Source organism: Balearica regulorum, chromosome 1, assembly GCF_011004875.1.
Source record: "Balearica regulorum gibbericeps isolate bBalReg1 chromosome 1, bBalReg1.pri, whole genome shotgun sequence".
Classification (NCBI taxonomy): Eukaryota; Metazoa; Chordata; class Aves; order Gruiformes; family Gruidae; genus Balearica; species Balearica regulorum.
This window is the reverse complement of record NC_046184.1, coordinates 27,983,009-28,008,828: the sequence shown is the minus strand read 5'-3', so window position 1 is coordinate 28,008,828 and position 25,820 is coordinate 27,983,009. Positions and strand designations below refer to the sequence as shown.

General features: G+C 41.0%; 1 protein-coding gene across 9 annotated transcripts in view; it reads left to right on the top strand.

Moving 5' to 3' along the window:
* Nucleotides 1-24,510, top strand: part of MET (MET proto-oncogene, receptor tyrosine kinase) — a 97,408-nt gene extending 72,898 nt beyond the window's left edge. For all 9 annotated transcript variants that reach the window (XM_075743775.1, XM_075743834.1, XM_075743825.1 and 6 more), the window contains 11 exons: nt 1,088-1,306; nt 7,387-7,533; nt 9,532-9,688; nt 10,503-10,643; nt 13,082-13,312; nt 15,697-15,777; nt 16,393-16,574; nt 18,151-18,260; nt 20,793-20,958; nt 21,864-22,000; nt 22,142-24,510. In XM_075743775.1, the coding sequence (XP_075599890.1) occupies nt 1,088-1,306; nt 7,387-7,533; nt 9,532-9,688; nt 10,503-10,643; nt 13,082-13,312; nt 15,697-15,777; nt 16,393-16,574; nt 18,151-18,260; nt 20,793-20,958; nt 21,864-22,000; nt 22,142-22,352 (1,782 nt within the window). In that variant the 3' untranslated portion in view covers nt 22,353-24,510. The remainder of the gene's footprint in view (nt 1-1,087; nt 1,307-7,386; nt 7,534-9,531; nt 9,689-10,502; nt 10,644-13,081; nt 13,313-15,696; nt 15,778-16,392; nt 16,575-18,150; nt 18,261-20,792; nt 20,959-21,863; nt 22,001-22,141) is intronic.
* The last annotated feature ends 1,310 nt before the right edge of the window (nt 24,511-25,820 follow it).

Genomic DNA, 25,820 nt, shown 5'->3' with positions numbered 1-25,820 from the left:
TGCCCTTGCTTGCCACACAGCAATCCTTTTAGGAAGGCACTGGGTCTGGCTTGTGTGTCCCATGAGTTCTGTGTCAAGGTGGTAGGGATAGAGGGAAGCACTCTGGCCCGACATTTCACACAGGATCGCACCCCCACAGCACAAGGCATGCCCTGGCAGGTCTTCTGGAGTGTGGAGTGCACCAGCATCTTTCCCCCAGGAAGAACCTCTAGAGCAGGACCTCATGAGGAATAACAGCAGAGTGAGGGACAAGCGTGGCTTCACACCTGCTGTCAGGTGGCTCCTGAGTAGCAGTGAGGGGCCAACATCTCATCCTCGCTGGTCCAAAGAGATACAGCATGAAGCATGTCCCTCAGTCAACACTCCTAGGAGGGACTTGCATGACACAAGCATTCCTAAACACTGAATACCATATCTGGGGCCTTACGCATACATTTTTTGATAGAAGATAAAGTTTGCTGAGCTTTCATGGCCCAGAATCCCACGGTGGTTTTGGCTTTAAAGCGCTTTCTTACAGCATCTGTAATGTCTTTCTGGAAACATAGCGGCTTAGCTATGCTGCGAGTAACTAGTGCTTTGTTTTCCACTATTTCAGTCAGATTCATTGGCCCTATTTTTACTGTCTCCTCTGGTCCCTTGCTATTGCTTTGGTAGTGTAAAAAGAGGAGAAATCCATGTGGCAGTCACTGACAGAAGCTGAATTGTGGCTGCTTTGTGTCCCAGTACAGCTCAGTACATCAGGATAGCCTCCTGATGGTCCTTGGCTTTGGAAATAATTTTCCATTAATTATCTGCAAAATATTTACTTTAAAAGTGCTGTGAACAATCAGGCCAGGAAGCTTGTTTACTTGAACATTTCCTCAACAAGAGTGCAAACACCATTGACATGAAGTTTTTATACTTTTCTCCCAGCTCTACATAAACGCTGTGTACCACTGATCAGGATTTTGCTTTGGTTAAAGAAGAACAAGACCTCTGGTGTTTATTTTTTCAATATATGTGTATTGTTAAAGAACAGTTACGTTCATCAGTGACTTCCTATGCACATACTTGCTCAATTACCTCTTTCTTTCTTTCTTTCTTATAGGCATGTAGCCACCGCTCTAGCTCAGAGATAATCTGCTGTACAACTCCTTCACTGAAAGCCTTCAATCTCCAGCCACCCTTTGTAACCAAAGTGTTCTTTATTTTTGACGGTGTCAGCTCTTTGTACTTTGATTTTGATTATGTAAATAATCCTGTATTTAAGCATTTTGAAAAGCCAGTGTTCATCTCAAGAGGCAACCAAAACATTCTGGAAATTAAGGTAAGAAATGTCAAAATACTTTTTTCAATCATTTGCAAGCACACATCAGCAGCGTAATGTGGAACAGACATTTTGATGAAATAAAGGAAGCCCCAAGGAAGCACGGGCAGAGAGAGACAGGGAGCAGTGTGTTCAGTACTGCATTCAGCCGGGTCCCCAGCTGCCACAACTTAAAAGATGCAGAGCTGAAACCGAAGATATATGAGGGTGGCTGTTGGCATCAGGTGGGGTGGGAGAGGGGCTTTTCTTGTCTTCATGGGAGGACCACACTGCATCAGCTTCTGGTTGCAATGAGCTGCGTCACCAGTTCAGGATTAAACATGGCCATCAGTCCAGAACCCGAAGTGTGTGGTCTGCGCGCGAGTCCTAGCTCTTACTGTCACAGGGTTTTGTGTCCTTCCTCACAAAAGACATGGAGTTGCCTTTAGAAAGTGGCCTCACAGCTTTGGCTCTCTAGAGCTGAGGGAAACTCTGGCCTGTGCACAAAGTCACTCACGAGGATCAGTCACCACTGTAGCCTAAATATTTACAGATCCATGAAAAATGCAAAGTTGATGCTGAGTGCCTGTTAGAAGAGCACTGAGAATAGCCTACACAGCACTGAGAAACATCTCTTAGGAATTCAGGGCCCTTGCAGGCACAGACTGCCCTCTACTAGAGTGCTGTGGAGAAAGTTAAATCCATAGCTTTGTGCAGCATCTGGAAGTAGAATGCTTTTCATATTTTTCTGCCATTTCCTGAAATCTGCTGCTTTTCTGAGTTAGAGTATCAAATAGGAACAGTATAAATACAGGTATTTATAATTTATAATGAAAGTTTATGAAAATGTATTGTTATGTACATGAAATTTACAGAGAATATCTATAATTTATATAGAATATAATCTATTAAAAAATGCTTTACAGAAGAGAATCAGCTTTAATGCTAGGGTCATCTCTTTGTGTAGCTGCTCCATAGTTCTGTAAGCCCAAACTCTTTTCCCTTATGACAGGCATGAAATCTTGAAGCCCTGAGGCCTTTGTCTCCAAGATGGTCCAGTGGGACAGCTCCTGAGCTGCAGGAAATCAGAGGGAGTTACCTCAGAGCCTCTGTCAGCCATGCTGGGCTCCAGTCAAACTCTCTTAATATTGATTTCTCTCCACAAAGTGTTTTGGGAAAATTCCAAAGAATAATCAGTCTGATTTTTTTGTTTCTTCTTTTTTTCTACTTGGAACTTTTGGCCGTACAATCACCCCTTCTTCAATGCAGAGCAATTCTCCTGTTCAGTTATGGAGAAAAGCTAGAAAGAGTTCTGGCGTGCAGGTCAACAGAGGGCTGGGAATATATAGCTGCTGCATGGCTCAGTGCCTCTGTGCAGTGACAGCAGTGTTTTCCAGTATTTTCCAGGTCATGCATATCAACCAATTGGAAGGAAGATTAATTTGAGAAGCATCATAGAATAACTTAGACTGGAAGGAACCTCTGGAGGTCTTCGTAGTCTAACCCCCTTGCTCAAAACAGGGCTAAGTTAAAAATTAGGTCAGGTTGCCTATGGCTTTGGCTAGATGAGTTTTGAAGAATGGAGATTTTACAGTGTTAAAAACCCAGCTCCACTAGCCTTGCATTGTGCATGCTGTGCTTCAGCTCCCTTCCTAGATCAGTGGCCCTCTGCTGTACTTCATCCAGTTTGTCAATATCTCTCTTGTTTTGTGGGGTTCACAATTTGACACAGTTCTCCAGGTGTGGTCTCGCAAGTGCTGAGCAGAGGAAAACAGTCACCTTCAATCTACTGGCTGTGCTGCTGCTAAAGTATGTGGTGAGCCTTCGTCACTACAATGGCACAGTGCTGCCTCATTTCACCTTGTGGTCCACAAGGTCCACAAGTCGTTTTCTGTAGAGTGTCTTTCTACCCTGCTGTCCCTAGCCTGTCCTGGTGCATGGGGTTATTCCACCCCAGGTGCAGGACTTTGCATCCGTCTTTGTTGAATTTATGAGGTTCCTGCTGGCCCACTCCTCCAGCTTGCCACGGTCACTCTGAGCAAATGTGATACTGCCCTCCAGTATCTCAGTCATTTTCCTAAATTTGGTGTCATCTGAAAGCGCAAGGACAGTACATGCTGTCCCTTTGTATAGGTTATTGTTAAAGATTTTAAGCAGTATTGGTCCCAGTATAAGCCATTGAGAAATGCTACTTATTAGACTTCTAACCTTTGAGCTCATGGCCAGTTTTTCACACACCTTATGGTCCATCCATCCAGTCCATATCATCCCAATTTTTTTTCAATGCTAGGAGAGACTGTGTTGCAAACCGTGCTGAAATCAAGGTAAACATTGCCCAGTGCTCGCCCTTCATCTACAGAACCAGTCACCTCCTCATGAAGGCATTCAGGTTGCTCAGGCAAAATCCACCCTTCGGAACTTATGCTGGCTGTTCCCAATTGTGGTGTTGTCCTTCCTCTGCCTGGCAGAGGACTTGCTCCATAATCTTCCCAGGGACTGAGGTTAAAAATTAGGTATTTTTAAACTCTCTTCTTTCTTTTACTCTTGAACCTTTTATTCTCCTTTAAGGAGAAGTCCCTAGTGCTATTTATTGCTGAGAAGAAGCCATTACGATGAGAAAGGCTGGCTGAGAACTGTCCCACTGACAACTGACCAATGTCACAATTTTGTAGCATTGATGTCACCTGCAGTCATGGCACCCAACGCAGATGCCTACCTAAGCGTGATGCCCTGATTATTTCCTGGCAACCAACTGGAGAATAACATTAGTGAAAGCTGGTCTCCTAGAACAAAGCATGAGCAAGCACCAATTTAACATCTTCCTCTAAATAGAATTAGTTATAGGGGGATGCTTCTATCAAAACAGTGAGGCGACTTTCAGAAATTCTACTCGGGAGCCAAAAGATCATTACAAGCCATATTGGCAACACTTCTCCTTCGCCCCATACCCGCATTCAAAAATACACACACACACACACAAGTTTACATGCCTCATGGTCATATTTTGTGCAGTAATTAAGCAAGCTCAGCATGAAATTAAATGGCAGCTTGCTTCAGCGAACAGTCTGTTCTACCAAACCAAAGTTCTTTTATCTTTTTCTTAATTAGTTTCAGAGGGGTGGAGGGAGCTTTTATCACAAGTTTTTCAATCAAACTAATCTAGTGTGACATATTTGGCTTTCATCAAACGACAGTGGGTACCGATTGAAAGGTTCTGTTTGGTTTCCCCTGATGACCATAAGATGTCTTTGTAAGAAAATGTTACATACAAGAAAACATTAAGTCTTCTATCTAAAACACAGTCAAGGCACTGCATGCCACAAATGCCAACGCTTCTTGTCTTCAGTGCCCTTTTGTCTTCCACACCACCGAGCCTCGCGAGGTCCCACATTATCACTGTCTTCCTCTGCCAAGTATGTGGCTCTTTGAAGTCTCTCAGTGCCCACCATGCCCCAGTCAGAAGGGTCACGGCAGAGTGGCTTGAGGCAGTTCTCTGCTTCGACACCATGAAGACACCACTTCAGAAGTGCTCCTATCTCCCGCCAACATGGAAGACTCTCAGGGCAGGAAAAATTCGTGTGTTTTACTGTTGGGGATGACCAAAGACCTGAGTCTGCTGAAGAGGACAGGGTCTACTTGCTGCCTCCTGCAGGAGCCACTGACCCAGACCTGCAAGCTGGCCTGCTGACATCCCAGTGTGTCCTAGCTGTGAAAAAAACCCAACCAACAAATAAATAAGGAAAGAAACAGCTCCTTACCTCAATCTGCCCAGAGGTCTGGCCTGTCAGGGGTTGTACTTGTGCACCAAGCTGGTGCGGGGTCTCTGTACACGCTTCTAGAGGAGGCCTAGGAATGGGCTGCTAGGTGACTAGAATGTATTTATAAATATAGATCTTCCACAAGAGAAATAAGTAGCACAATTGTCATTTCATCTTACACATCGCATCTCAGATCTTGGCTGTCCTCTGGCACATCTGTTCTAAAACTCAGAGTAGTACAAGACTTACTAAATTGCCTAGTCTATTCCTAAGCCAGTACAACACAACAATTCTTTATGAGACGATCTTAAGGAATTCTATTTTCAATCTTCTTCCACATTGCATAGAAATTTGTGTTTCTCCCACTATCTGGTCGAAGAGAGCGCAGTATGGAAACCCTGGTATTTCTGAGCAAGCTGAAGAGGAAGCCTTGCAGCTGCAGTAACTCCTCATTCTTCCCAAGTCAACCCGCTCTGCTTAGGGACCTCACAAATTCTTCTGGCACCAATCTCAAAATTTCCACACCTTGGTTTTGTGGTCCTTCTGTTGCTTCTAGACTATGACCCAAATTATTCCCATCTCTCTAAAGCTGTGAGGTCTATCAGATTGGTTTGCAACAGCTACTCAGTCCAGTAACGAGCTTCTCCAGCTTGCGTGCAAGGGCATTGCTCAGCAAGAAGGGGATAATATGCATTTTTAAATAGGAAATATTGTTTCCCATTTCTCACAGGAGTCAGTTTCCTCTTTTTCTTAAAATCATAGGCAAATTTTGTGGTCCTCAGAAGAGCAAAACTACTGCTGAAAGAGTTCTGAAACTCTTTAGATAGTGAGATATCATATTGCATATATTTGAAACTATAATATATTAATGGCAAAATAATGGTAATGGTAGTAAGTAAAAAATACTATCTGCATTATAACTGGCTAAGGACCACCTTAAGAAACATCAGTATGATTTTTTTTTTTTTTTTTTGTTTGGGTGAGCATCAGTTTTGGGGGAGAAAAATTCTGAGATTTGGTGTAGAAGAAAAAGAGGCCACTCACCTACAGTCTGCAGGGTAATATATTTATCCTGAAGATGAATACTCAAATTCAAGTCTTCAGAGGTACATCATTCAAAGGAAAGATTTCCACATGAATGTCTCACAATATGCAGCAAGTCGCCATGCTAATAAGCATTAACCAGTCAATCACATGGTCCCTGGCCCATTGAATATTTACTTAATTAACACCAAACAGAATGGCTCCAAGTAGACAGAAGATAGAGTGCAAAATGGACTCTTTTGGCCAGCAATTATAAAGCACTCACCTGGGGTGTGGCTTTGCCAGTCAAAACAGGACGTTAAACTGGCTCTCCTGTATGTTTATTAACATTTTCCCAGGGCTCACTCTGATTCTGTAGCAGACCTAAAACATACACCAAAGTAAGATTTTTTTTGCTTCTCAGAATGAGATTCTTTTCTTTCCAGTATACGAGGCTTCATAGCAGTGGCAGCCATGACACCTTGCTCCCTTCTTGTGAAAAACTCCCAGATCCAGCCCACAAAAATAGCCTGTATTAGTGTTACTCCCCATCCTCCCTTCTTTCCTTTTACTCCCGCTTAATGTGCCTGTTCTTTCATCTTAAGCTGGGCTGTACACTGGGTAGGGCAGCTTATTAAATACTGATGCGCTCCTGAGCTCAAAAGATCCTGAACTTGGCCTTTGGACACTACTATCACAATACCAGAAGGAATATATTTCATCCAAGTCTGGGATGTGAAAGCAGGTTTTCTGAGTAGGGAGTGCACTTTTCATGCTGTCATCTTTACCAGGATTTGTTCCTTTTTGGTCTGTGGAACGTGATTTTAACAGATTTGTGCATTTTTATGATTATAATTAATTAGGGTTTTTTTGAAAGCTTCACTCCTGCTACCATAACCACTTGCAAAACAAAATTTTTGAGATGCCTTTAGTTTGTGGATAATATAAGCCAGTTTTGTATAAACAACAGGGTCACATAATGCGTCCTTTCTTGTGCAAATTATGCAAAAATCTAAAGAAGACCAGCAGGATTTATCCCTCAGACATTTACATTTTCAGAAGTCTGTATGGGCTGTATGAGTGCGACAGCAGATTTTATCTGTAAACTTTATCATCCCCCTCTGGCCTCTCTATCCAACTCCCATTTACATGAAAAAAACCCTGATACCTGCATATTGACAGAGCAATGTAAATTTGCATTAGTCTTTTATTTCATAATTGTTTTTCCATTAAAAACATTTTCCAAGGTAATAAAAGGATTTCTCCTTAATTTTTATGAGATGGTTATGTAATATGAAATTGATTTTTTTTTTTTCCAAGGGAAATTATATTGATTCAGAAGCTGTTAAAGGAGAGGTGCTAAAAGTTGGAAATAAAAGCTGCGAAAACCTCCTCCTGCAGTCGGAATCAATTCTGTGTACGGTTCCCAGTGATCTCCTGAAATCCAACAGCGAGCTAAATATAGAGGTGAGGCAGCTACACCACACATGAGATATTAATGCCATTTTTATTATCATTCCAAATGTCACTATTGAACCTATAAACTTTAAATTTAAGCCTAAGCCTGTGTTTACAGAGATATCTCTATCTCTATTTGTTTGGGATGGAAATTCAAATAATACTGACTATTTTGAAAGAAATATTATCACCATTGTTTTTATTACCTGTTTGTACAGAGACTTTCTGGAGCCTTAGGCACAAAGTAGGACCTAAACTAAGCACAGAAATAAAATGGTAGTTACTAATCCAAACACAAGAGGAAATATATGGAGAAGAATAGGAAGCTATAATGGAGTAGGTTTACTTTTGAGCTCACATGCCCTTTTTTCAGCAAAAAATTCTGCTGCAGTCAAGAAGGTCAGGTCCTTTCTGAAAGAATTCTTTGTCTGCTTTTTATAATTTCAATTCTTTTTGTAAGATGCAGACACTTAGGACAAATGTTTCAGTTCCACCATTGTTCTAAAGATGGTCTCACTAGAGTAATTCCGAGTGCTACTGCGAATTTAAATTGCAGACAGTTTTCACCTACTGATTCATAAAATAAGACACAAATCTTTCAGTATCTTTGTATTTTTTTAAATATTAAAAAAAAAGAAAATCACAGCAGAATGGGGTTACCTTTAAACTATGAAATTTGCTGATCATGGACTTCGATTCACTGAAAACAGTGGAGATTTTGCCAGTCACATAAGTGTGACTAGGATCAGTCCACATGAGCTCTTTGGAGCAGGGACCATCTATTTTTTCTGTCTTTATGGCATTCATCTCAATAGGATCCTGGGCCATGAATGCTATTCCTGCAATGAAAGTAAATAGTAATAACTAATTAATTTTATTAATGGAGTAAATATTATTTTAATATTAATTTATTTTGAAAAGTAGAAATTAAATTTCTTGGATGTAGCAGGCAAACTATAAAATTAGATGCAGCTATGTTTTTGGTATATCTGTTTCCCGGAGCTGTCAATGCCTTGTTTCATATAATACTTGTGCACATGTTGCTTTCTGTACCTGTTTGTATTTTTACATATCCAACCGGGACTGGCATTACGTTCATTCAATTCTACTATGTGATATTTCATGAACCTCTAAGAAACAGATATGTGTGACATGTATTTCATATGTAGAAAAGAGCACAACATAAAGGGGTTAAATAAGGTTTCTGCTTGTTTACTGGCAAGGAGCCTCAGAAATTGCAGTCTGCCCAGCGAAGAAGAAAATTTGCTCTTTTGACGGGCAAATCCATCATTACAGTACCCAGAGGAATGAATTCCACAGGAGGAAGAGAAAAGATGGCCAAATGCATTCCAACTGACTGAGCTAGTGCCGTGTGACCTAAAACAGTTTTGTCTTGTTAGCTGCTTGGTGTTTGGTTGTTGATTTTTGGGGTTGTTTTCTTGTTTTGTTTCTTTAAACTGTCAACAAGCTAGAAGCTGGCAAGAGACAGGCTCACGTGACCTTGGGAACTAAAAAGCAGGCACGCTGTCAACAGAGACAGTTTGATGTTACAGTGCATTTATGCCAGAAGGACACATATTAAAGACATTTGGGCTAATTTTTTTTTAACACACATCTCAGCCGATGTATCCATAGGCCCATACATTTCCCTACACTATTTGAGTAGAAGTATGAATTTAGCATTTTGAATTAACATCTGATAGCAGTGGGACCCTGTTATCCAGAGTACACGTGTGAGTGTGTGCTGTGTGTGCCATGTAGCACATACATAGATAGCTGTGTCACTACCAGAGCTCTTGAAGGCATGTAATGAATCATAAAAATGTAGATCTGCTTTAGCATACACCAGTATAATAATTTCTACACTCCCAGTGTCTTATCGCAGTACATCACAAAATCAAGATTTAATACATTTGGGACATATCAGCTCATAGTTTAGTACTAATAATCTACTTCTTTCTTGTCTTTTAAAATCATTACACTATTTTTTTTCTTTGTTTTTTTCAGTGGAAGCAAGAAGATTTGTCAACAGTTATCGGAAAAGTGCTGATCCAGGAAGAACAGAATTTCACAGCACTAATTGCTATAGTTGTTTCAGCATCAGTTTTAATTTTGATCTTTTTGGCGTTTTACATCTGGAGAAGGAAGAAGAAACATATTAAAGGTCCATCATAGTCAATTCCATCAAATAATTCCGTTATTATATCTTAGATTTTAAAAATTGACATCAATTTATGCTTTGCTTAATTGCCGTGCAAGGCCCTGTTGTAACCTGTCAGCAGAGGTTTCACAATCAAGTCCAAAGTTTAGTTGCCTTTCAGCCCTTGGCTCTTGCCTGAGCTGGGTGAAGGGCCACGCTATGCCTAAAGGAGAAGGGTTTCGGAGGAACTCTGAGCTATTAGGAAAACTCAGTAACTTCTCTTCCCCAATCAGCCTTGGAAGAAGGGATGAGTAAATGACATGTGTGGAATCACGAGTACTTCAGCTTCATCCAGTTGCCAGTCCTGCAGGTTGTGCCCAAGTTGTGCAAGGCACAGAGCGCTGCAGTGTCCTGGTCTGCTGTTCACCCAAATCAGGAACTTGGTCAGAGTGCGACTCCTCTCTGGCCCCCGTGTCTGGGTTTCCTTCCAGTGGGAACTGCCACATTACGCGACGGGGGGGGAAGAGGAAGGCAGTTAGTATATAACCAGGTCTTGTTCTGATGCAGTATCGCAGTCAGATCATGAAGCTGGCCCCAGAGGCTTCGAAGCTCTCTTGGATCTTCCACTGTGGCCAAGAGTGGGGCTTTAAGACAAGCTGCAGCAAATCCTGTGCTGTGCAAACAGCTTAAGTTCAGGTCCTGCACGTGTCCACCTCAGCAACAACCCAGCCCTCTTCCCAGCAGAGCAGAACTTCTAAACTTAAATAAATACCTAAATGAATGTTGTCACACAGTAAACATGAGGGTTTTCCAATATTTCTTTCTCCTCTCCCTTCAGATCTGGGAAGCGATCTAGTGCGCTATGATGGCAGAGTGCACACTCCTCACCTGGACAGGCTGGTGAGCGCGAGGAGTGTAAGTCCAACAACAGAAATGGTTTCAAGTGAATCTGTAGACTACAGATCAACTTTTCTAGAAGGTACACCTGTATTATGAATCTATATGGATGATATATTATACATCTTGCTTTTCATCTGTCTTCAGATGATAGCTACATATATATATATCTTCATTTCGGTTTCTCATCTGGTTTGTCTGTGTCTGCATTGTTTGGGATTTTCATGTGTTCACAAGCTTGCTATTTGAACTGAGCTTCTCAGGTGCTTCCCAACATTAAGGTGCAAAGGATTTTTACTTTTACTCAGTTTGGAGGAATAAATAAAATACTATTAGTAAAAACTCTCTGCAGGTATGCTCCACAATTTATTAGGAGCTAGTGATTATAGCAATTTTGTGTTATCGTGAGGTCCCTCACACCATGCACACATCCATTCTGAAAATATTTTAAGGATAGCATTGAGTGGCTGTAGGTTTAGTGTGTCTCAGTGACTTCATGCAGTCATTATAAAGCAGTTCTGCCAGCCCAACAAGGGACATGGAGTTTTGTAAACTGATACTCTTTTGTCCATTCATGCCCCTCCTATAAAATAGCACATTGTATGATGCTGTGTTGGTTTTGCAGAAATGTTGATTTTAAAAATTAAGCTAAAGGGATGTGAAAACAGTGACAAATTGAGCGGAGGTCCATGTGTGCTGAGATGCCAGTCTCAGAAAACATGCTGTTCATTTTCAGGCCTGTGGGTATGAGGGAAGGACAACCCTGTGCTGAATACTTTTTTGTGCCTTATAATACCATTTTAGAGTGAGTATTCTCCAGAAGAGCACTCTGCTGCACTTACCATACCACTTTAGGGCGAACATGACCTTTAAGACGTATGGAGACCATGTTCTGTTAAACATAGACCATGTTCATTAAAGACTCTATTAGGAGTTACCATATTATGATATTTGAGATATCACAGATGTTAGTCTTGGTATAGACATAGTCTTGTACTACTGCCATATACAACTCAGTAGAAATCACCCCAAATCCTTATTCCACCTTTGTAATCCCCAATTGCGGAGCTGTTTGAGTGCCAGGCCTATTCCTAGCTTCCTTTATGATTCTTTAATTGCTGCTGCCAGCTCGCACAGGAAGTTTCTTGATTGAAAGATTCCCGAAGGAAAAGGAAAGCCTGTGCCACTGGTTAGAAGGGAAAGTGGTACATGAGACAAAACTATGCAAAGATCCTTGGTGGAGGGTAAATCTGCAGCAGTCCTGGGGCCACTGTGCACTGGCAAAGCACAGCAGAGAGCACACACAAGAAGGAGGAGCGTTCACTTAATGTTCCTGTAGGAATGTTCACGTCAATTACTGTCAAAGAATAAAATGACAGGAAGAATAGAAAACGTGCAGATTTACATGTAGCAGCTGTAAAATTTATTTTGCAGCCATGGCTAGAGTATTTTACTGTGATTATTAAATAGATATTTGCCCTTGGTGACATAAATGTGGCTTTGTTAATATAAGAGTTTGTATTTTTGCTTCTAGTTAGAGGAGGACTGAATTTCTCTCAGCACCTAGAGGGATAACAGCCCTATATGAAAACTTCCCAAGTTTTATACATAAATATATAAGGCATGTCTGTACAACACCTTTTACTGTTTGTGATAAAATATCTGATAATTTCTGCTGTTAAATTTTTCCTTTTCCCTTTTTTCCTTTTTGACTCTGGGCTAAATTCTGCTCGTTCACTCCACTGGAATCAGTTCAGATTGAAATTGGCATAAATTAAACTTAGTTCCTTGATTCTATTACACAAAATGCTAGAAAAAATCTTTTAAACAAAAGCAATTTAAAATACCTGAACAGCATGCTGTTGACAAAAATAGTTTTCTCAAATAAATACTCCTTGCTTGACTGAAACATTTTAATTTCTGCTATTTTAAATCAGCTGGCTCATGTTATTTTCATGAGTAGCACCAACTGTATTATCTTCAGCAGTTACAGGATATGAATCACCTCTAGGCATTTCCCTGGTTGAATATTTACCATTGGATAAATATAGCTAGTCACCAGCAGTTTGAAAACCTTCATGAAATGTAGAGTTCCCTACCAAATGAGAACATGTCAATAATAAAAGGTTTCATGTTTTTAATTGTTCACTACTTCCTCCTCCCACATCGCTGTCATTTTTCCATTTTACTCTTGTTACTCCCAATTACTAGAAATGCTATAACCTACACTTGGCAAGAAGTGACAAGGCTTCATTCCATTCCCTCAGAAAAGTGGAAGTTTTGCCATTTACTTTCATAAAGTAGAGCTGAGACAAGCGTAAGTTCCTAGTGACATGGTTTTCCTAGAGTTTGGCAGATTAGCAGTGCATATTTTCATTTTCCCTTTGTGACCAAAACTTCTGCAAAGCCAAGCCATTTCCAAACTGATAAACTCAAACCCTTGCTCACCAATGAAATAAAGCTCTTTATTTTCCAAGAAGAAGTCTGAACGGATTATAACAGTTTCTGTTCATCTTGCAGATCAGTTTCCAAGCATGTCTCAGAATGGATCGTGCAGACCTGCCCAGTATCCTCACTCTGACCTCTCCCCAATTCTGTCCAGCGGGGACTCAGATTTAGCCAGTCCACTTCTCCAAACTAATGTCCACATTGACATCAGTGCCTTAAACCCCGACCTGGTCAAAGAAGTGCAGCATGTGGTTATTGGTGCTGACAGCCTGATTGTGCACTTCAGCGAAGTGATAGGAAGAGGTGGGTACCGCAACTTTTACCTTGCACATTGCTGTTCTTTTCGCACACCCATTCATTACACAAACCATCCTCAATAAGGTGTCCACAGGGAGGTTTTTCAAGCTTTTTAGCTCTTACAGCACTGCATCCCATGCACCAAACCACATGGAGAAACAAGGGGCTCTCCTTTGAAGTCAGATAAAGGGTTGTGCATTTGATCAGTTAGAGAAGACACCAGAGGGAGGAAAGAGGCTGCCAATTAATGGGTCTCCTTTGAACTCAGAGACTTGCTGGTTCCCCCTCAGCTGCCTCACTCTCACCCTTTTCCAGGCTACGGAAAAGCTCAGCCAGGGCTTCTGATCCATGAGGCTGCGGTGCAGGAGTGAGGCTGCCGCAGAATATTGCAGGAGCCTAAGGCATAACACCTAAATGGCAGGGGATGCTGAGTTTGGGGCACCAGCAACCTTAAACTTGGAGCCTGAGAGCTGGCAAGCTGGCTACGCCACACTGAAAACTCCTACAGTCACTAGTGCATTCAGTAAAAGTCCCCACGTGCCAGGTGAAATGCACACTCCCCTTTTTCCTCTTCCTTTCCCCCAGCTCTGAGGAATTCGCTGTTTGTTTCCTCCTGCCAAAGGCTCTCCGTTCCCTCTCATTGCTCTCATCCCAGCTGCAGTAATGCATAGCTCCTGATTCATTTCCCCTTATTTTTGTCCCTGATCTAGCAAGTCCCCTATTTTTCTGAATTTCTCCCATCACTCCTATTCCTGTACATCTCCATAAGCAGATTCCCTCCTTTTGTAGCCCAAGCCAGTATTTCTGTTAGGGGCATTTATTAAACTCTGTACTATTGAGTACCTATTAGTAACCCAAGTAGAAACTGGATTTTCAGTACTTCTACAGATGATGCATGAGAGGTCTCTCATTGAGTATCAGAATACTGATAAAAATTTGGCTATAAATTCCTAATGCCTCTTCTGCAGGAAAATAGCCACAAATCAAACAAACAGCCAGTGTGTTTCCCTTCCATGTATTACACTTCATCATCCCCAAAGCAAGGGTGGGCCTTTTTATTTTCTTTCTAGTTTCAGAAAACGCCAAGTAATTTCCCATTTTTTTAAATGTTGAAAAATATCAGGAATTACACTGATATAATTAACCTTTTTTTAATTTTCTCTTCCATAACTAGAAATGGGCCAAACCCAAAAATATTTCAGACACACCCGATCCAAGCTTTAGGATTTGTGCCCAGCCTCCAAACAATCTGTGGTCTGATGGGATTTTAGTTGCTTTTGTAAAACAAACTTTGTATTAATTTTACCCCAAGCCAAAATCAAAGCCAACTGGGCTCTCACCAGCGCTTATGACTGGAACCTAGTAGAATTAATCAGATAGTCTTGTTCTCTGCAGAACTCACACTTGACAAAAATACTATTTTGCTTTCTAACTGCAAATATTAGTATTTTAAAAGTGTCCAGTAAATAGTACATCTGCGAAGGAAAGCCACCATTACTTGTACATAATTTGATTTGGATAAGTTAATGCACATGCCTGGAGCTCAAAGTTCTCTGTGTCCCAAACAGGCCAACCTGATTTCTCACAGTAGGTTTCCCCGCTCTGCAGACTACCCCATCTGCTTCACAGGAAAGCACGGGATCAGGAAGGATTTCTGTGTCCCTGGCAGTTTATTTCACTACTTAGACCATCAGCAAGAAGGCAATTTTGCTCATCATCTTTTAGTGATATTTTGCACTAGGAACTAGGCCACAGCGGAGACCATAGACTGCTGCCTAGTAATGTGGTCAGTGATCGGTAGGGCAACTCCCAAACTGTTCATGGCCAACACACCACTTTTAACACTCAGCGTTTTCCATGGAACAGCAAGACCTGGGAGACTGTAAGCCCACAGTGACCCTCCGTATGCAACTTTCCACTGAAAAGGCAGCAAGGCTGTACAATCCCGTGGACCACTTAGCATGGGCGTACAGACCACTGAGAGCCACCAATCCAGTGGTCACATCTGCTCCTTCTAACTGCTCTCCTGTGCCTTCCAATGCCCTCCTTTGCCGGATATCTAACAAGGGAGTATGGTGGAAATGGGCTGACGTGGGTTTTGTGTGCATAGTCATTACAAGAATTTGAAGCAGTTGTGGCGCCAGCCTTGTCATTATTTATACTCTCCATCTAGGTCAAGAAATATCAATTATGCTGCAAATAGAGTTTTCATTTTATGTAATGATGGTTTTATGTAATGATAGTTTTATGTGTTAGTTATGAAGTATACATTAAAAGTGTTGGGAATTGGACAGAAACGGAGTGTGATCACTTTCTTAAAGCATAATTGCTATCCAGTGGAAAATACCAGAAAGCTAATTTTAAGCTAATCTTGCTCATTTTTTTCACAGGACATTTTGGGTGTGTGTACCATGGGACATTGCTCGATAACGATGGTGGGAAAATTCATTGTGCTGTGAAGTCACTGAATAGTGAGTTACATATTTAATAGTGAGACATTACCATAATTCCAAAGACAACTGGAGTGAACTAATTAATTTCAGTGAAGTATACTTTCACAAATAAAGATTCTTAGTTGCAACTGGATCAGATTTATCTCTGGAGCAATTCCAGTGACTTTAGATTACCACGAGGCATTGGTATATATTTGTGTATCAAATGAAATGTATTTCCTATGTATTTCCTCTACAAAGAAAAGGACAGAGGAAAATGAGGGAAAGGCAGTGCCATTTTTTATTTTACTGACTACTGAAGATTTGGTTTTGGAAGTTAAATTGCTTAAGAGCAGACAAAGCTGCTGGAAAAACAGGAAGAGAAACAACATTTACTAAAGGCTTTACTCAAGTGTTGTTATTCAATTCTAAATAATTCATGATAAGAAAAGGAGAAACGGAATTAAAATCACCAACAAACTGTATTTGGTCATTGTAAGAAAACTAATGCACATAATCTAGATGTAATGTGGGAGGTGGGGAGCATGTTTGTACCTTCTCATTATCACTTTGTTGTGCAATGACATGCTGTACAGAAATGAACTGTAGTTTGGGGTTTTGGTAATTAATTCATTTTATTACTGGATTTCTCAGGGATTACAGACCTGGAAGAAGTAGCTCAGTTTCTGAAAGAAGGAATAATCATGAAAGATTTCACTCATCCCAATGTTCTGTCACTCCTGGGAATCTGTTTGCCAAATGAAGGATCCCCCTTAGTCGTTCTGCCGTACATGAAACACGGAGATCTTCGAAACTTCATTAGGAATGAGACTCATGTAAGTACATGGTGAGATCTACCAAACGGTGATGCAAGTCTAGCCACACCCTGCTCCAGCACCACAGGTTATAAGCTCTGGTAATTACATTACATCTATAACTTGCTGCTGTTACTACACCTTAACCTTAGCACTTGCATAGGCTGGCACTGAGCCCAACCACAGCGCTGCCACTCCTTCCCTTCCCCCTCAAATTCCTCTCTAGAATGTTTCCCAGAAATTATCAGCAATAAGTATTTCTCATTTCCCATCCATAAGCCTCTTTATAAACAAATGTGTTTATGAGATCTAAGTCAAGGGGCCCAACCATCTGCTGGGTTAAACTGGCATATCTCTGTTGACTTCAGCACAGCTGTGCCAGTCGTCACCATCTGCTCTTCCAACTCCTAGGTAAGGGATCTTCTTGTCCAGCTACAGACTGTCACAGTCCCGTTATTATCAGTATTTTTTCTTCTTATCTTAAGAAAAAAACCCAGCAATTGTTAGACTAACTATGAGTACTCTCTTATCAGAGATTTTCCCCTTTTCATTGAAAGACTGCAGATTTCTCAAATGTGCCTCACTGCTTTCTCTCAAGTATGAGACCACAGGTAGTGTAAGCCCACTTTACACTCTAGTATTTCACCCGTTTTACAGTGCTAGGGCAATATAAAGCGACTTTTGAGCCAAGGGGATTTCACCCCTGCCTTTATGGCAATCAACAATTGCCAGTAAAATTAAAAAAAAAGATGCATCTTGACAAACTGTTGGGGGGAGTTAAGCTTTCTGAGGTAGGGATGTCTTCCCTTTTGAGCTCGTTTCATTCCACAAGCACCAGGGACCTTGTCTGTGAATAGTGCCGTGGTCCTTCCTGAAATAAATAGAATAATGACTGCAGTTGAACAGGATTGTTCCACAGAAGAAAATGATATGGAGCAATGTCAACAACATAAAAATCTGTCGGACCATACTATTACATAATAAGTCATGCTGTTGCATAAAAGAATTACACATTTATGTTTATTTATATATTTAACATTTTCAATAAGGTCTTGCCTTGTAGACCAGCAGAAGGGGTTACCAGTCTTTGCAGAAAATCTTCCTCTGGTAACTGCTAAGGTCTCATTGACCTTTTCCATGGCATCATACTGATGATAGCTTGCGCCTATTTTGCCCCAAATAGGACTCTCTCCTTTCTTGGTCATTTCCCAGCTGATGAGCTCCAAGTTCATAGTTAGCACCTTCTACTGAGCTACATGCTATTACTCTAAGTTCACAAACTTGAATTTTGTGTATCAGCTGTGATGTTGACGTTTCAGGGTACTCTTCCACTTCCCAGCCCATATCATGCTGCTTATGCTGCAAACTCCACTCTTCTGGAGTCTGACAGTTTTGTTGATTTCTTAAAGTGTGTTTCCTCACTGGAGGTAAGAACCTGACCTACACTGATGCCAGATTTATTACGAACCAGACCTGCCTTCATCATTCTGGTGGCAAGATAGATGTGTCAAAAACTGAAAGTCACAGCAAAAAAACAACATTCTGCTCCTTGGACTTCTACATTCATTGTATCATCACAAATGTTCGTGTTTTACAGAACCCAACGGTAAAAGATTTAATTGGATTTGGCCTTCAGGTCGCAAAAGGGATGAAATACCTTGCAAGCAAAAAGTTTGTCCATAGAGACTTGGCAGCAAGAAACTGTATGTAAGTACAAACACCTAATTCCAGCCACGTTATCACACTCTTCTGTGTAAGACAGTGAGATGATATAAATGAAAGTTTCCAGGATTCTTCTTTTTCAGTCAAAATAAGGTGGTTTTTTCATTGTTCCATAATATACTGATGTTCGTCTTGCATACTGATGAGCTACTCAGCTTGCTAAGGGCTCATTTCTTACACATAAGCTTTTTTTGAGTGTGGGAAATAAGAAGAGCTGAGGTGAAAGTGTAGTCTCTCAAAATCATTGGTTAGAGTTTAAAAGGCATCTCCTAAGGGAAGTTAAACTGTTGTTGTCTCGACTTGCTGTGCTTCCACCCAGCCTCTTCAGAAGCGGCACGTCTCTGCTGCCGCACCTAGTAGGAGGGAGAGGAACACAGGGGAACTTTGTGAGAAAAACAGGAACACAAAGAAACACCAGTGAGACTTATTGACAGTAATCTTTCATTACATGAGTATGAGCTTACTTTGGCTCAATTGCGCACACAAATTAACATTAAAAAAATCAGAGCATGCAAAGAATCTTGCTAGTGTCTGAATAGCCAGACAGTTCAGTTCACACAAAGACTAACTGATACAGGAGTTGCCGATACTATTATGGTGATTCATCACCTATTTGTGAATTAATGAGGCACAGGATTAAACATTAAAGTTTATTTTTAGCACATCATAATCTGGATGCAAAAAGGTTAATCACCTGTGACACCAGATTTCTTATTCTTTTTCAAAGACAGCATGCTCATGCAGCGGAACAGGCTCTGAAAAGGAACGTTTTCTTAAAGCTGCTCGTTTTTTGAGGGAGGAAAAAAGCCACAAACATGATTTTCAGATTTCATAAGAAGAAAGGAATTGGGTTACTGGACAGAAGTCCTGGTTCCTCTAATCAAAGTCCAAATAGTGGCAACAGGACATTCCCTCTGGCCTACTGTCTCTTCCTTGGGTGAGGAGGGAACAGCTATGAGGATGTCTCACCTTGCCAACTGAATGGCTGCTTTTGTACTTCTACGTGGCTCAGCACTTCAGAGCCTGGAGAGCCACTGCCATGTGAAAGGAAGATATAGGGCTGAAGGCCCATATTCCCCAGTGGCCATGTGCAATCCAGCACTCAGAAACACAGCCCCTGCCACAATGGCGATGTCCATCAGAAAGGAAGCCAGGATGCAAACACAGTCCCCATTCACTCTTGACTCTATTCCACTATCCTGGAAGAGATGCAGGAAGCTGCTGTTGCATAAAATGTCCCCTGTTGACCCATCAAAGTTCCCTCCTACTCCCTTCATTGCTATTGGTTTAGTTATTACATCAGTAAATACAGCAGATGATTGGTTGTGCGCCATTCAGAGGGACTTCCATAGACCAGAGAGTGGTCCAGACAGAAACCTCATAAATTCAAGACAGGGAAATGCCACACGCAGAGGCTGAGAGAGGTGGGATTGGTTAGCCTGGAGAAGGCTCAGAGGGTGTAATCCATGTGTATAAATACCTGATATGGTGGAGTAAAGAAGATGAAGCCAGATTCTTCTTCGTGGTGCCCAGGGACATGCCAAGAGGCAGTGGGCACAAATTGAAATAGAGAAAATTGCATTTAAGCATAGAGGAAGAAACACTTTTAATGTAACGATGACTGAACACTGGCACAGAGAGGCTGTGGAGTCTCCGTCCTTGCAGATACTGAAAACCCAAATGGTCAAGGTCCTGGGCAACCTGCAGTAGCTGACCCTGCCTTGAGCGGGGGAGGTGGTGGTGAACTAGGTGATGTTCAGAGGTCCCTTCCAACCCCACCCATTCTGTGATTGTGTGATTCTGTAAAGAAGCCCAGAAGCAAGTTTTTGCTGTGCTAGGGCTGCACATATAATGCAGGATGGGCTTAAGCCAACACCCATGCTCTCTCTGTTTTCTGACAACGGTACTGCTTATCAGGACAAACACCAAGCTTAGGAGGAGCAAAGCTAGGGAGATCTTCCGGTATGGCTGCAGTGTAATCCAGGCAGAACTTTCCTTATGCCATCATTCTTTCCCAGTACAGACACCAAACGCATCCTTAGTTAGAGGACTACATTATCATAGATGGGCAGTCACCGAGATAATGGTGGGTCTTTCCATATCAAAACTGAGAGTAAATAGGAAACGTGATGCCTTGACTTGGGAATAAAAATGAGAGGTTTCTAAGGACACGGAAGAAGCAGCAGCTGTGGAAGAAATGATGTAGCAGTCAATCAGGACGTATAGGATGTACAGCAAAAATCTTTTTATACAGAGCAATTGTTTTAAAAGAACTGTAATTCAAATTATATTAACAAAACAGTATCAGTAATTTCCTGAGTTCATTCACTGTGTTAAATGGGTGTCAAATATACTTTGCTGCACTTTTTGTTTCACTGTTACATTAGTTAATAGATCCAAGATAAAGTACTGCCTTCGAAAGTCACGGTCTCAAAAATGCAAGTCACTCATTATAATCCACCCTTACTGTAAATCTCACTGCTCAGTTGCAGATAATACTTTTTGTCATTTCTCTAGGTTGGATGAAAAATTCACTGTCAAGGTTGCTGATTTTGGTCTTGCTAGAGATGTCTATGATAAAGAATACTACAGTGTGCACAATAAAACAGGAGCTAAACTGCCAGTGAAATGGATGGCTTTAGAAAGTTTACAAACTCAGAAGTTCACAACAAAGTCAGATGTGGTAATGTACAAACGTATTTGTATCACCTATTCATTTCTCTTATATTGCCTGAGGCATCTCTCTAGTATTTAATGAATGGACTAACTCCAAACCAAAACTGGTATTTGAATCTAACTTTAGTTCACATAAGAATAAGAAACTCTTTCTACACCCAGAAAGGGTATTTGTCCCAATCACAAAGCAATACGTTGCTGACCTGATTATCTGTTACTGCTCAGGAAAGGATTAGGAGTTTAATCCCACTCCAAGGGAAACTAAGGACATTCCAAGAAGCCAAGTTGGAGCTGAACCCTGCTATAGAAGGGGCTCTGGAAAGCTTGACAAAACAGGTTAACTTTGACACTCGTAAAATTTAATAATTCTCAAAAAGAAATTATTTGCTTTATAAATACTTACTGTCTGCCTACAGCAATCTCAAGTATTACCTGGCCATTTATGAAGAAAAAATTGTAAGATGAAGTCATTAGTTGGCTGGATCACTTTGTATTTTAGCTCTCCTTTCAGTCCAGATTCAAATTAGCCTGTGATGCATAGAATTTTCACCACGTATTTCTCTTCAGTATGTATTTACACAGGGTTAGTCAGATCATCAGCTCGTGTAAATTGGCAGAGCTCCATTAACGTCAAAAGAGGTCTGCCAATTTATACCAGCTAAGTAGCAGGCCTATAGGCTTTTATTTTCTTTCATTTACTTAGGTGAGTTTCTCTGGCTCTAATTTAAGTGGCTCCTCAAGTCCCTACAGCATTTATTAGCCCACTTAAAAGAAAGCTGAATGCAGTAAAATAACTTTTCAAAGGGAAAATCCATGCATTTGAATGCTTAAATCTGTCAAACCATTCTTCTAAAACTGGAATGTAAAGCCCTCCAACCCTGTAACATACTGTTTATTTCTTTGTTTTCGTAGTGGTCCTTTGGTGTGTTGTTATGGGAACTTATGACAAGAGGGGCACCACCTTATCCTGATGTAAATTCTTTTGATATCACTGTTTACTTATTACAAGGAAGAAGGCTGCTACAACCTGAATACTGCCCCGACCCACTGTAAGTAAATAGTTTGCAAACCCTTCTGCAAATGCTGCTGAGTCTGATATTGTAGTAAGTGAGACTGTGGGAGGAAGGAGGAGGGTTTTTTTCCTTTTTACATGATTTCATAATCGAACATTTCTTTTATTTGAATGGCAGGTATGAAGTCATGCTGAAGTGCTGGCATCCAAAACCTGAGATGCGCCCAGCATTTTCTGAACTTGTTTCAAAAATATCAACAATCTTCTCCACTTTTATTGGGGAACACTATGTTCATGTCAATGCTACTTACGTCAACGTGAAGTGCATTGCTCCCTATCCTTCTCTTTTATCATCACAACACAACACAGACATGGACGTTGACACATGACGGGTATGTCTGAAATAGAGGAAAATCCATTCTTAGTTGTATGAACAAAAAGCAAAACATTTTGTCCACTAGTTTTTACTGCCCAGTCTTTGTGAGAACACTGTTGCACATGTTTATGTTGTTGCCCAAATTGCACTAGTACAAGGACATGGTTTCATATTGTTTAAGGCTATGGGATTCTATAGACCATCACAGTAATTTCCAAGTATTTGGACAAATGCATCAATTTACGAAATGGGAACGTCATGTGCTACCATCCAGAGCTAGTTCCCACTAGCTCTCAGTAACGTGTGCTCAGACCCAAGAACAAAGATTCATCATTAATGCCGTGAAGAAGAAAGTAGAATACCACTCAGTACGGCTGGAAGGACTGTTACTGTTGCGTGTACTTTAGGATAATGAGCAGTGCAGAAATGGTTTTCACACAAAAGGCTAAGACAAACAGAGTTACAAGAGTTTTAAATGTTTTTTCCTCCCGCACAGTCCAAACTTTGGATTTTTGCACTACATCAACAAGGTTTCTTAGAACATAGGCAGCCAAGAGAGCCAGCCTCATGGTAAGTGTCCTAACAGAAATCAACATCAAAAACCGGTGTGCAGTTAAATAAGTGTGTCAGCCTTGCCAGTCCTCTGGTGTAGTCAGACGGTACATAAAATGAAGGGAAAATCATTTAGCTTCAAGCATTCCTAGTGGCAACTTTATTCCAACATTCAGCCACTTCTTTGAGTCAAACGGCCTGTATCAACAGATCTCTTGCCGAAAAATGCAAAACCTCCATTTCTTTCAATAAATAATTAACCACTCTCTGAGAATAAAAACTTGAATGCATCCCTATTAAACGCCAGGCTGATCCCTGGGATGTAGTCACATTATTCTAGGGAGGAAGAGGCGACAGGCAGGCTGGCAACCGTAAGGAGCTGCTGTCTGGTGAGTCACTCGGCAAGCAGCTGAAGCTGTGCCACCTACCCTTGGGTGGAGCTGCCACCAAAGGTGAGTAAGGAGTGGAGGCGTGTTAGCCAGCCGTGACCTAAAAAGACACCGCCATAGCAGGAATGTGGATAGCTTCTTCGTGCCAGCCCTGAAGAGCGGAGAGGACCGATCAGAAGAAGACAGAGCTTTAGGCCTCTTCTTGACTCACACAACCCAGTGAATTATGATACCTACTTTTATTTCTGAAGTATGACCAGAGAAACAGTTTGAAGAGAGGTAGTAAACAAAACTTTCATTCATTAGGGAAGAGTACTACAGCTTTAGGGCAAGCATCACATGTCATTTCTGTTCCTGTGGAATTCTGTGCATACTACTGTATAGCTTGTTTAGTATAGGACAGAACTGGGTTTGTTGGTGTAAACACATAAAGTATTCTATTTTTATATTAAAAAAAAAAGTTTATTTTTAATGACATTTACAAAGTTTGGTTAGGCCACAAAATACTGCACTGTGAACATTTCAGAAAATGTATGTCAATGTACATGATTCATAAATTGTAGCAACCTTAAAAAATACTTTGTAAATATTAAAAAGGAAAAGAACTGACTGTAAACACACTCCACCCTAAGTATAATATCTCCGTTGCTGCAAGCCAACCATTTAAGATCTTCAAAGAGAAGTAGTACATATAAAGAACTGATAGAAGGGAGATGTATTGTTCTTGGGAGACAGTGTTATAACCGAAAGATTTATAATGAGGGCAGAGTGTGTAGGCAAACTATGAGCAGATAATATTGTATTGTGTTTCATCACCACTTTTCATTTCAGAAACGAACTTTCATGTCTGCTGAGAGCAATACTAATTGTAGATTGCTCAAGGACAAAAGGCTTTGCTGCAGGCAAAAAAAAATAGAAAATCATCTCTATGGTTTTTAAAACAGCTAAGGAAGTTTATGACACATAGATTTGGAGAAGATACTCCAAAACTTGTACACACATGCTTGAGGAACGCTGCAATGTGAAACAGAGGACATTTTTACTATTTATGAACTTTTGCTTTATAAAGTTAATGTTGTGTCTGGGACACCCGTAAGAATATGTGATTCTGGTAAAGATTTGATGTTAGTAAGTTCATATATCTGCAAAAGAGCTGAATGGTACTTATGTTCATAGTTGTTGTTATGTCCTAATAAACATGTTATTAAAATGAATTACTGTAATACTTTACACTCCGAGTGCTGTAATGACTGTTAACATCGGACTGCTAAGCTGATAAAAGTCCGTACGCTTTTTCTGACTAATGTGGGAAGAGCAACCTGTAGAACTGTGCGAGAGAGAGGAAACAACTCACAAACATACAAATATGGAGAGAGCCCCAATAAGCAAACATGCAGCTCCTCAGCCTCTGACCCATTAAGAGATGCCTCAGAGAAAAGTGCAGAATATTCTGTCATGAACAATCACGGCATAGCCCGTTTGGTTAGAAATGTCTTCCCTAACCACAGGCTGCACCCACGCAGAGCCTTGAAATTCTTCATGCGCTTAGTGTTGGGGGTGACATTCGACGCTCATACTTCAGGTATCGTAAAGAGTAGCTGCTTGGCCCAACACGGATGCCAGCTCTTGCGTTCAGCATCCGAGCTCCCTGATCAGTCACGATCCACAAGAAACTTCAAGCAGCTGAACGCGTGTCCCTCACGGTCACGCGTCATGCATTTCATCTCTGCAAGGAGCTTTGTCACACCTGAAGGGAGAAGGCATTGCAGCCCCAGGGGTCTTGGTTCTTCTGGGGAAACGGGAGCCAGCCCCACTCTCCTCCCACGCGTTTCCTCCCCATTACATCAGATGCCTCTCACTGAATTCACAAGTTCACTTCTGTGAAGCGTATTCTAGGCAGGTACCCCAGGAGCACCGTAACATGCGCTGTCCTGTGCCACTCTCACCCAGGCAACACTACGACCTCATTTCTCCAGCGGCTTACCTCAGGGAGACATTTTATACTTGACTCACTCAGAAATATTTTAATGCAAAGTCTCAGCTGATTAAAAACAGCATTTATATGCTCTTGTCATTTCAAAATGTCAAGCAAACCAGTATAAAAACATTTTCTCCAAACACATTTACTTCTTAACACAAAATGTATATGCTCAGTTTCAACTCAAAGTGTATTTTGGGGAAAAAAGGTATTGAAGGTAGCAGCTAAGGATGAAAATATTCTTCTGCTGTGCCACAAGCCCAATCCAGCTAAAAGGTCTGACGTTTTTTATTCTATTTACATCTGATTTATTTTCCAATACATTTTCAGGATTTCCCTGAAAAGTCAGTAAATATTCTCCAAGGTTTTACCACAGTCCACTATTAATACCAGGGTCTTCAATCTAAACCAGCGTAACACACAGCCAAATGACGGTCTGAACTGAAATACCAGATTCGTAACACATTCCTCTGATTACTTCTCATGATTTTGAAGGGATGCTATATATTGCCTTTTTGAAAGGGTCAACAGAATCACAAGCTTCCCATGCTCAGATTTTCAT